Source organism: Oryzias latipes, chromosome 14 (assembly GCF_002234675.1).
Source record: "Oryzias latipes chromosome 14, ASM223467v1".
In the NCBI taxonomy this organism is placed as follows: Eukaryota; Metazoa; Chordata; class Actinopteri; order Beloniformes; family Adrianichthyidae; genus Oryzias; species Oryzias latipes.
The window spans coordinates 22,606,262-22,619,461 of NC_019872.2; the positions used below are offsets into that span (position 1 = coordinate 22,606,262).

Here is a 13,200-nt window from a genome sequence, read left to right on the forward strand (position 1 = left end):
GCAAGGCTGACAGCAGCATAACCACACTGAGGAAACCCTAAACTGAAATGAAAAAATTCCCTTCACAGTCATTCATACAGAAAGGTAAATCCATTTGGATGAGTTTTACAGAAACAAAACATTTTCATGCCTGGACCTTCAAAACAGGAGCTTTTTGCACCACAAGATGCCAGAAGGGTATTAAGAAAATCCTTTCCTATTCATTTTTGGCTGCTATAGATAAGTAAACATTGGGAGGCTGTGTGCAAAAATAGTATGAAACTGAGAAATGTGCAGTTATCATAATCATTTAAGATTAGTTAAACAAGGTAAACATTTAAATACAGTAAATCGTGAGCCTGTGGATAATCATAAGAATGAGTTTTTGCAGCTTCAATTGGGAAGTTTGTGCTCACCACATGTTTCTAACTAAACGAGCTGAAAACCTGACATCCACAGCCCAAAAACCTTTCTGGTAAAATTCAAAACAGACACGGATTAGGCAGGGATGGCAAAAGAAACAACTTGTGGTCCGAGCAGATGTTTGTCTTCTAAGCTTCCAAGCTTACTGTGAACTTCAAAAGAGAAATGAAAAGCACATGTCTGTCAGAGGAACAGCCATGGGCCGTCTCTACTGACACAAGACTTTCTATTCTCCCAACCCCCAAAATAAATAACGTGTCTGATAGAAGCCAGGCTTATGTCGGCACCATAACCTTAGCCGGGGGCCCCAGGGCAAAAAGCCAACTGTGATCAGGAGGCAACTTTGCTGATCCAACACCGGGACACAGGATCAGCAGAGCGCAGCCGTTTCATTCATCCACTGATGGGCTCTGAGTGGACATTTCTCAAAGCTCAAAGGGTTTCCAATAGAGAAAACAGAACGCCTGCCTATAGAGAGGCAAACAAGGGTTCATCAAGAAGAAAGAGGCAGATAAAGTGTGAACAAAATACTAAAATGTTTACTTTAAAATAAAACTGAAACTACCCTTTAGAACCCCTAAAACAAACGTCATTACAGTTTGACCTGCTATGTTACCTGAGAGTATTCAAAGGAAGAGTCACTTCACAGAACTGGAATTTTTTAGAGCTCAGCAATTTCCTGACTGTCTGGAGGAATCTGGAGGAATTTAGTGCAAGTCATGATAATAACTCCCTTCACTATGTATGAGATAAGGAAGTCCTTCCTCATTAAATGTAACTTTTAAAACTCGATGTTTTGAAACAAGAACCAAAGGCTATCATAAGTGTAAAAAAACAAATGTAATTCCTATAAATAATCCTACAGGACAATCATAAACACCTCAATTGACCTTGTCAATCGATCTCCTTTGTGTTTCTTCCCAGTACTAGGGTTGGACGATGTTTGCAGTAAACCATCGGGATGGACCATAATTAAATTTTTCGTTATTATATAATTATTATTCGTTATTTTACTTTATTCATTTATTTTATTTCCCAACTAACTAACAAAATAGAAAAGAAGTAGTCCGCTCATGCACGTGATTAGTCAGGTGGACCGGTTGACTGAGCGACCGTGTCTCTGAGCAGAGCAGACGGACTTTGTGTTTGAGGGGAAGGGAGGATGCTTTGTTATGTGTGCGCTATGTGTGGGAGACTTCGGACTGCCATCCGTCCCACAGCTCTACGTGAACGAGCTACCAAACTCAGGAGAACCGGGTCTTCCAGTAAAAGTGTGTGTCCGGGTAGAGCTCGGACCGCCAGCTCACACAGTGGCTTTGGGGCAGTGTGTGAGCTTTTCAAAGCAGAAATGTCGCTCAGTCCTTAGAAACCGTTAAAACAATCATGTGGATTTGTGTTTCCAGTCGTGCCCCGACAAAATCAAGGCCGATGTCATTCCCACATATTTACGTTCAACCAAGCTGCAGATTGCAGCATTTCTCGCGTGGATTTTATGTTCAACAAAGGCTAAATGTTGTTATCCCGTGTTAGCCTCTCTTAGCCTGGCTTCTTCCGGCTCCGTACTTCAACAGAAAAAGCACCGACCACACGGATTAAAATTAAAATGATGAGCATACATGCGCTTCATAATAACCGTAACATTAATAAAAGCATGTTTAGAAGATCATATAGGATATTACAGAGCTGCCGCATATCTATGTATGTAGCCTTAGTCAATCCTGCGCATGTGCGAATGATTTATTCCGACTGAAAGTGTGCCCCATTTGAACAGTTGTTATAATCGGAAAAAGTTTTTCTGGGCCTCATGTCCACGGTTGAATTCTAATCCGACCAAGATATATGGTGTCGACTCGCAGCGTGGCGGGGGCGTGGCATCACGATGGTGTCTCTCCATCGTGATGTCAGTCAGCCACCAGATGGACGATGGTATCGTCCATTGGCACAACCCTACCCAGTACAGAATGCGTTCAGCTGATCGAATCTAAATAAATCTTTTATCCCTATCAGATCTTTGTTTTCATTTAATTTTTAAGATTAGGAAGGCTATAACATTCAGAGTTTAAACAAGAGAGAAAGGAGTAGAAAGTGTGTAGTGATGAGTTTTTCCACCTTAAAAATATCTATAAATTTTACTTCACTGATTTCACCTATCGCGGGTTATCTTTAGAACATAACCACTACAATAATGAGAGAACACTGTATAGAATTTTTTTGTGACAGACATACAAGTTCTACTGGCCAAATGCAGTGTTTTCTTTCAACAAGTTGAAGAGAATAAAACAGGTTTGTCATGCATGATAAACCTCTGATATTGTATATAAGCTTTTTGTTCCCAATTCATTGAAAAATAGATCTAACTTCGAATGAAAAAGTCCTGTGGACCAAGATAAAACAGGCCTATTGACAATGCGCTCCAACATAAATGCTGAAATGTCCATTCCTCTTTACATGGATTTAAACCTCCTCTCTCTGAGTCAATGCTCGGCCTGTCTAAATCAGTGGGAGTAGAGGTCTTTGTGGAGGTGTAACAACACAGACAGTCCCTTCCTGTCCTGTGTGTGGAAGGATACAGCAGCAGGACATCAAGATAAAGCTGCTGTTAAAGATAAGAAGATGGATCATCCCTTTTTCCCTCTTTGAAAAGGAAAAAACCTCCCTGATCCTGCAGACTGGAGTGCATTCTTCACTCTGACGCTTGGAACCAGGCGTTGTAAAAGCTCCTGAGTGAGAGCCCTGCAGGAAGCTGCAGGCAAAAAAACTGTCAGTTGTGGTTACACCTTAAAGAAAACCACTGGGTTTATTGAAGCCTCCAGCTCACACTCAGACACAACAAGGAGAGAGAATTCTGAGCAGACTTGTTGACACCCAACATTAAAAAACAAGAGAAAAGTGGGACTTAAAAAAACAACACTGAAGTTGCAATGATAGGGTTCTCTTGAGCAAAGACAATCTGACATTTTTGGATACATTTTTGTTATGTGCATCTCCACTGTGCACGGCCCTAAGAAACAAAAAATGCATTTGTCTTTACTCTACAAAGACATACCACTAAACAGCTTCATATATTTAAATCGAATGGGCTCATTTTAAACTATTTCAACAATCCAGGAGGCTCCTTGGCAGTATTTTGCAAAGGCATCAAAAAATCATGAAATATTCGTACTTAATGCTTTAACACCAGAGCTTTAGCTCCAGAGTAGAGATTCTTTCGACCATTATAACTCTTCAACCATTTCAAAGTAATTCTAGCAGATTCTGAAGTGGAGAAAAGCAGTTTTGCGCTGATATGCAACACTTTACAGCAGTGAAATGTTTATGCAACCAATGAAAATCAACGGATTCTGTCTTAAAGCATACAGACTTAAAATCTTCCATGTCCAGATGCCGTGACTTAACTTCAAGACACTCTTACTCAATGCTGAAACATTAAGCATGGAAGTGACTGTAAATCATAAAGCATCATGCAAATTATCAGGGGAGTCATGATGATGATCGCAAGAAACATTACATTTATCAGCACCATCAAGCACAACTTTTTATATACCTATGAACTGGAAACAAACAAGATTACAAGTTACCTTTGGACAATTTTAAATATTTATACATGCTGGAGTTTTGTTCCCTAGGTAATTGTATTTGGTTGCTCCTCATCTCAGTTGTCTTGTGTGGTCACTGTGGCAACAGTCAGACGTGTTAAACTGAAAAGCAACAACGTACAGAATCTAAAAGACAGTGGAGGAGCAAATGGTTTTTGTGTAAATGAAAGAGTGGGTGGTAACAGAGACTAATATGCTATCCATGCCTGTCAACAAATTTAAATGGCTATTTACAGTATAATTCACCATCAAGCAAAGGCTACCTTTTTATAATTGAGCTATTTTTTTCCAGGATTTGGTTCTTCAGGGTGACTGGACCTCAGGTCTAGATGTTTTACTGCTCATTTGAGCTTCTTCACACCCTCCACACACAGAAATGATCCAGTAACAAGAATGACCAGGATTCCAAACAGGATTCTTAAGCAGGAGCATCATAAACTGTTTGGCATCGACAAGGACGACTCGCCAAATAGTTTTTTGGATACGACCCACATCCACATAGCTCTGTTGATTGCCTCACTATTACACCTATTACACTATTAGCAGTTAAATAACCATGTCTGCCAATATGATGCAATGTTTTTCCAAAAAGCTTGTTACAGCAAATAAACCAAATAAAAACTACAGATTATATTTATTTGTGCGTGTAAAAGACAGCAGAGGCTGTTCACAGCAGAGTGACACCCAAGTTCTAGAAGCTGTACCTCAATAAACTTGTAACACGATGTGTTAATGAGAAAACTTACTGGAACAGAATATTCATTAGTGACTATGTAATTTTGCTACATAATTATTTTATGGTGAGGTATAATCCTGCTTTATTGTTTATTATTCTTTCATAAAATCGTTTTTTTTTAATATTTTTACTAAATATTACAATTTATAAACCAATGAGGTTTTTATGGTATCTTTTTTAGGTTTGCTTTGTTTTAGTATTAAGCGGAACAGTGTGTTAGCTATTCCTGCTGCAGATTGAGTATTGTTTATTCATATGTTTCACAAACATTTGGTCAAAGAGGAATTACATACAAAGAGTGATTTGTGTAAAGACAACACATTTTGTCTGTGGGGATTCACTTTAGAATTATTAGCAACAGAGAGAGACAAGCAGTCGAAAAAGATCTGAATTAAATATGAACTCCATTCAAGAGTAAGACCCATTGCGATTAAAATAGTGTTTTTGGTGTTTTAAATGTGCTCTTGTGGCATTTCCTCGGTTCTGAGTATTTCTTTATTCAAAACGCGTTGGATCAGGAGAAGATGAGAACTGGATGTTTGAAAAAGACTGAACACAGCGACTGCCACTGGCGGGCCAAAGTCTAGCTTTCTCTGTTCCAATTCTAAATCCTCCACTTGCAGTCACATATATCCATGTATGTTTCCCAGTCTGAGCTCCCATCTGGCTCGAAACTGTGCGGCTGGATACCTCCTCTATTGCTTGCAAGTTTTTTATGCCACGCTAATGTTGGCTTGGACTTGTTAGGCCCTTGTCGCTAGGGGGAGAGCGTGTAAACAAAGGCATGCTGGGAAATTAGCAAGGCTAACTTCTGTACCATTTTTACTTTCAGCTGCATAATCATAGTTAAAAGTCCACTGGGAACGATTTTACAATGGAAAAAAATATAGATGGAATTTTTAAGATATTTCCCAGCTGGCTCTTTTGAAGCTTTTCAACAAAACTTTGTGGCTTCCTTCTAAAAACACTGAAGCTAATTTTCAACGTTCTACGCATTCCGACTACAATAAAATCATAAGTTTGGATTCAAAGTATCCAAAAGCATCATCCCTCAGTAGGGCAACTGGGGAAGCCACTTATACCCTCAGTGTGCAAGACAGGGTGCCATTCAGCATTCTTCAATCCTTCATTCAATTTTCTTGCAGATTTAAATGACATGATGGTATACAAATGTCACAACAATTGTCACAAACTGACGCCTGATGGGAATGCTTTTAATTTATCAAATTTGATTCAGAATATACTAGAAGATACCCTACAAACAAATAATGGATTACAATCAAAATTAACTCTATGACACCAGAAATTACTGCCCATAAATATAGTTTAGAACAACATTATGCACAAATTATTTGGTCTGGTGGTATTTCTTTAAAAATAGTTACAAAGGCAGATAGAAATGTATATGGTGAACACACCAAATAGTCTTTCAATATACAGTACACACAACTATGGTTCCTACAATACCTCATGTCAGCTTTACCTAATGTCTCCAATTAAAGAAAGTGCTAAAAATGGCTTTACAGCTGTTTTTAGCCCCAATGGTGATCCCCTTAATTCCACTCCACTCCTGCTTTCGGAGGCACATATGGAATTATTCTAACAGTTAATCTGTGTCAGAGAAAGCCTGAAAAGTAGACCATAATGTTATCGTCAGAATAATAATTAGAGCCAAAACAGCTCAAACGTTCCCTCCTTTTGCTTCATTCCCAACAGAATGATGAGGAATATTCTGGAGAAATCCGTCTGAGATTGCTCTCTGAGCTGGTCATTACTCATCAAGGGCAGAGGGCGTTGTGAGCTTTGTGGAACCAGGCATGAAGTAGCTAAGTGATGAATGCGCTTTGGGGTGTTTATCGCCCTTTCAGTTAGACACAGTGATGATGAGCGATGGACTCAAGATTGCAGGGAAAGTCAGCACTGATGCGACCTTGTTTTAACTGATAGACTGCCCCTCTGCCACCCCTGTATCCATCTCTCAGCAGTCAGAACAAACCGTGTTTAGCTTACATTTGTCAGCATCCTGCTGTTGTCCCATCACACTCAGATATGCCATATCTGGACTCTGTTCTACCTTCAACCTGTTATTGATCTACAAAATCCCTGTCAGGTATACAAGTGCCAGCGAAGAAGAGGTGTGTACAATGTAAAATAAATAAAAGTTCCAAGCATTGGTGAGATGTGCTAAAACATCCTTTTAAAGGATTTCTGACAAATCCTACCATCAAACATATTAAAAGGAACATTTTTCTCTCATAAGCACAAAGTTATTCACATGCTCAACTATCTGAAGAATGAAGACAGGACTGATGGAAGCCAGTATAGCACAGCTTTTCCAAAAAAAAGAAGAAAAAAAAAAGCATAAAATCCAATACATTCCTAATGTTAGCCTGAGGATTTGGCCTAAAACCATCTAGACCAAAATCTTTGTGATTTTGTTGGAATGATTTAAAACTAAAAGTTCTTTATTATTTTAGCACTTGAAAATAAAACTCAAATGATCATCTAATTATTAACAACTACCGGTAAATGGTAAATGTATGACTAGATAAGACAAATGTCTTATTAATGAGGAGGTGGTGCCTTTCCTTTCTTTTAGGCAGTAATAGCACGAAAGAAGACACAGTAACAGTCAAAATAACTCCAGCTACTGTAGCCGCAGCCACAGCAGCTAAAGCTAAACGTTTTAACTTTGCTAAAAAAAGAAAGTGCATTTGGTCCGCATAAAACCAGAAGCACCTAGTAAATAAAAATGAAATGGGCTTTGCTTAAAGTTTAATTTCTGTACTTGGGACCTTTAGATGTTTTTCCTATGATTCCTCTTCTTTTCGAAGAATCACTGTTTTCATTTCACTTTAGTGGATGCACCACTAAAGGGAGTAACAAGCACAGATTGACTAAGACATTCCTTAACCTTTGAGGGATTCTGTCCTCGTAGATGGAAGAAATGACCTGAACAGTAAACAGGCAACACCTTGGTGCTGTTTTGGAAAACAAAGGTGTTTCATAATCCAGGCTTGGGTCTTCCCAATACTAGGTGAATCACAGGCTAGAACCAACCTCGTAGGTATGAACCTTTATCTTTAACAGGCTACGTATGTCAGTGACAGGTCTATTTGGAGGCTGCACTTCTGTAAAACACACCAGGTCATCAACAAGCTCTGAAGATGTCTGATTAAGCCAGCTATTAAAAGAAAATGTGTTTGACCTGGGAAGCATAGCGATATGGAAGACAATGGACCCTACAGACTGGCGTTGACAAACCCATGACACCGTTTAACAAAAGATGCATCCACTAAATCAAGAAAAGATGGTTTGAAGAGAGAGACACAGGAGTTTTTGAGCCTTAAATGTTGGAATTTGCAAGTGTTTTTGTTTGTGGTCTAGGAATGGCACAAACTGAATATGTCTCTGGGGGTATTTGTGGTTCCATAATCTCACATACTGTTCGACAAAGAGGGGAGTTGCAGCGCACAATACTGTAATTAAGGTAACAGTCCTTTAAAGCAGTGTTTTTCAACCAGTGTGTCGCGGTACACCAGTGTGCCATGAGATTTTCAGGTGTGCTGGGGGAATTTATTAAACTTCATCTAATCATTGAAGAAGAAGAAAAACATTTACCATTGCCAAGATGTTCACTCAGTGTTTATCCAAACAGACCCAGGTTTCACACTGAATAGGTATAAATGATAGATAATAAAATATCATTTCCTTTGTGTTTGATTCCTATTCAAGACACATTGGTGAGAATGGCTGTGTTTTGTTAATGCAAAGTAAAGCTTCTTTTTTTTACATTGTTGGTTTATTAGTAAAAATAGATTTTTGCTCAAAGGAAGTTGGAAAAAAAATGCTTTAAACCATCTGCAACACCTTTAAAAGACAATGGTGCCTAAAGCAGATCAACAGTTGACGCAATTACACCACGAAAAACCTGACTCAGTGTCACAGAACAAAGGCTCTACGCTTCCTTGGAACAGAGTCAAGTCACAATATTATGTAACGCTAATGATTACGAACAGTGAATATACTCATCTGATCTGTCTGATGAATATTATTGTAACTAAAAATGCAAGTTGATTAACAAAAAATAAAACATTTGCTGAATTTAGTGTTTTATTCCTATTGATTAGAAAAGCTCAATTGTGAGAATAGTCAACGATTGGATAAGGCGATTTAGTCATTTCCTAAAGGTGACACACAAAAGTGGAAATATCCATTTCTCAAACATTTGAATTGTTTGAGTGAAAGGTTAAAGCAGAATGTTGCCGGGAAAATGCTTTAACGCAGCTTTACTCCCTACCTGTGCAAAGGAAATGAGCTCTGAATACAAAGTGGCTTCACAACCATTAACTGGACTCCAAGGCAAGCACCACTATTAATCACTTTTCATCGACGCTCTGGAAGGCAGTAATTTGCTCATTCAGTAATTCAAATATGAAATGAAGGGTGGAGGAGAGGATAATGTAGCACAGTGAAGGTGAGATCTGAATTTAACACTTCCATGTAATTGGACCAGAATTGGCACAGGACTTCGATGGGGCTGGACTGGTAACATATGAAGGGATGGGGTTGTGAATATTCATGCAGACCTGTCCCCACTTTCAGTTAGAGGGGGAACAGAAAAGTGTCCCTGGAGTGTAATCCGATTCCACACGTCCCCGTTTCTCTCAAGGACAAGAGGGCTCCTTGTGGAGGGAGAGCGGCTGAAGATGTGGCGGGGACTGGTCCATTTTTCAGCCAACAGGAGGTAGGAGTTAGGGAGTACTGACGTTAAACTGCTGAGTCCTGACAAGGAAATGTGACCTCAGCATGACGCCAATGACAAGGGCTCACGTGGACCTGTTAGTGACTCCACCAAACTTTTTTTAGATGCCTGCATGGCGTCAACTACCATTATGTCCTCTATGTCATAATGTATTGGCAAAACGTACAGAAAGTAACAACCTTCCTTTCCTTTAGTTGACCCTTTAGAAGATTTTCATCTTTTAACTTTCATCTTTTAGCAAACTCCAAAGAATTACTGCCCCCCCCCCAATAATATTTTGATGTAAAAGTGTTCCTAGTGGTCTTTTTATTATGATTATGACGTTTTTAACCAAATTTAAAAAAAACAGTGGCAGGAGTCCATTCTAAGTTCACCTCTGAGTTGTGGGCAGGATTATTGGGGCGGAGCATGAACGACCCCCCATTCATTCCTGTTACTGAGAGCTCTATTTACACCCCCTGACACTAGCTTACAGCCCATCACACCCCCAAACCTAACATTATCACTGCAACAAAAAAAGCGAGCAGTACAGGATCTATCCATCCGTACAGTTTAGATCTAGATTCCGGCTCAGACGAGGAAAACAAAGACGTACACGGATCTATTTGTCTGACAGTAAATGCATCAGAATGGATCTTGTGGCTCACGGCATATTTTCTACCTCACAAGAACATGTTAAAAACATCAAAAACACAATTTTCATCAGAGTGGGTCTTTAACACAATCACAAACTTGGGTTGATTTGAAATCTTAGAGTGTACCTAACTAAGTACAAAGACTGGATTAAAATTCTCATGAAGAACAAAATTAAAACAACAACAACTAATTCTCATGAGAACAGATGCTGTAGCTCGGTTTTAAACATCTGGCTATTTGAAAAGAATTTTTTTTGAATATATGTAAAACTATCATTCATTAATCAGCTGTGATAGAACCAACAAGATAGCATATCCATGAACGACAACAGCCATTATCCTGTAACGGTTTCCATATTCAGATTAAGTTTTTTTAAAAATTGTGCGTGCTCAGAGAGATAAACACACTCAAGGACAGAGACATTAGGCTCAGCGTCTTCCCATCATGCATTTCACGCTGAGTAATGTTTCATGGAAACAAAGTCAGCTGTTTCTCTTTGTGACCAGCTCAACAAGTTCCCAAAAATGTTTCAAGCTAAGCAGTGACAACATTTCAAGTCAAAACACAGAAAAACTAGAAACTGGAGCAAGCAAAAGAGGCAAAAATGGTCAATATCTACTCAGCTTTGGAAACAGACTGTCAAAACAATGGATGAATCGAGGTGTGACGCTGCCCATAGAAAATGCCTTACCGCCACCTCTAGCCCAATGAGACAAAAACACCTTCCCGAAACGAGCGCCACCATGTTGAAACCAGTCATATATTCCAAACCAGTCAGTGATTGCTCCGAGTTGCTCTGAGTCATGGCGACAGTAGTTGCTATAGATACGATGACTCAGAGCGAATCGGACCAATCACTGTCGACTGGTTTCAACATGGCGGCGCCCATATCGGTAAGCAACAGTACTTCCTATTGGGGAACATGAGAAGGGAGAAGCTGTCCATTGTATTTACAGTCAATAGAAACAAAGAAAAACAACCAGGACACCGGATGATGAGGTTTCATAATAAGGACGATGTTGGACATGAAATTAGGAGATGTTTGTTGTATGATTTTGTAAAATTCTGCTGGAACGTAGTATTCATTAATTTGATCAAAGCTTTCCCATAAAAAAGAAGCAAATACTTTGGGAAAAACCTCTCAACATTATGATTCAACAAGTTAAGGGGCAGCAGGAGAAAATATCTATTTTATTGTAATAGGAGCTTTCAAACTCTCTCCGATCAGACAATGTCACCAGAAAAGAACAGGGAGAAAACAATGGACTTCCAAAAAAGAGAAGTGCTCAACAAGTCAAATTCATTCAATCCTCCACACAAAGCAGCCAAACAAGAAAAATGGAGCAGAAGTACTTGCTATTCTGGCATTAATTACTTTACTATTAAAGAAAGGTTTGAACACTGATGTGTTCCTCAGTTGAAAGAATGCTGGCAGTCACTGTTCCTGTGTGCTGAAGTGGAACTGCACTCCAAAAACTAGACCACTGTGCTATTAAAATGCTAATGAGCTGTGTGGCCCACAACACTGAGAATGATGAGACAAAAAGAAAGATAAAGCACACAACAGATATCACACTCAACAAGATCAACATCTACATGCAGAGATGTCCTCAAGCAGTCAGTCCAGACACACTTATTTATGGACAAATGGGCTTTATCTTCCTCCTTAAAACCTGGGAAAATGTGTTATCAACCATCGCCGACCGTCACTGTAAACCAGAGCCATATTTTTACAGCTTAAGTTTCATGACTATTATTCAGAGTGGGAGGAGTGACCTTGGAGTTTCAGTCTAAATTCCAGTGCAGAGCGGACACACCCTTCCTCTACATAATTCAATTATATCTCAAACACATTTAGTCCAAGCTGAGGAAAACAAACCAGAAAATCCAATTACAAACTCACTTCTTTTCTATTGCCGTTTAAAAATCACAAGATTTGAACAAACTGGAGCGTACCACTTGACTTGGTCGAGACCATTCATATTAATTAAAAAAAAATTAGTACAAACTAAAAGTAAAGCCCCAAAAGCCTTAAAGTGTTTTATTAGAGAGTCTGCTTCCAAACGGAGGAGCTTAAACTGTAAGCAGATGAGAAGAAAAGTCAGAACTTTGAAGCCAAGAAGCTACAGGTTTAAGAGCAGGTCAATCCATTGTTCTACCGCCGCTCGATACGCTATTTTCCGACGCTGAGAGCCTGTTCCTGAAGGCTCCTGGAGCTTTAAAGGATGCCGAACCGCAACCGGGGACGGTGTGAAAGTCCACCGGGGGAGCGAACCAAACCCTTCTCGCTCCCTTATCGAATACATGTTCATTCAGATTAATAACGAAATGAACGGTTCGGTTTCTTAAAGAGGTGGAAAACATTTGGAGTAGTTTAATGAGGATGAAAACCTGGGGCTCAAGTTGCCTCAACTTAGTTTGTGGCCGCTTCGATCCACAACCGTACGACGACTCTGTTGTTTTTGCTAGCCAAAACTGACCTAGGATTAAACTTCCCCTTTAGAGACATTTCTACAATATTACAGAATGATTTTATTAGATTATAGCAAAGATGTACCTTATTTTGTTACGAGTGATGTAAAAACAACCCAAAGTTCTACGTGTTTTTAACAAAAGGAACGACGAGACGTGAGCGGCTAACGCGATGATACCGCACTGACCGTCACCGTTTGACTGAAAAATTCATCAAGTCCGCCGTTGGAAACTTACCTGCCAGCAGGCTCAGCTGTAACACGCACAGACACAGGGTCGAAGGCGCCATCTCTGCGGAATTTATGTCGGCAACACTTTCCAAAACTTCTACGGAGGAACTTGTGGAAAACACCAGCACGGACGCGAGCCCAGAAGCATCCAAACTGCACTCCTCCTCCAGCCGCTCTTCTTGCAGGTGCACAGCGGAGCGCCCGAGGCGGTCACGTGACACACGGCCTGGTAATAGACGGACGGACGCCCCCTGCTGGTGAGAGCGGACACATTATCAATCAGATCAAATTACTTTCTATCATAAATAAATGACAAATAACGCGTTTTTGACGTATTTTATTCATTTGTTTAGCCTTAAGAAA

The 13,200-nt window shown here is 39.7% G+C and overlaps 1 protein-coding gene across 1 annotated transcript in view; it reads right to left on the minus strand.

Moving 5' to 3' along the window:
- The window catches only part of cxadr (CXADR, Ig-like cell adhesion molecule), a 36,398-nt gene extending 23,357 nt beyond the window's left edge, over positions 1-13,041 (minus strand). The window contains exon 1 of the mRNA XM_004076636.4: positions 12,845-13,041. Within this exon, the coding sequence (XP_004076684.1) occupies positions 12,845-12,896 (52 nt within the window). The 5' untranslated portion in view covers positions 12,897-13,041. The remainder of the gene's footprint in view (positions 1-12,844) is intronic.
- Between the last annotated feature and the right edge of the window lie 159 nt (positions 13,042-13,200).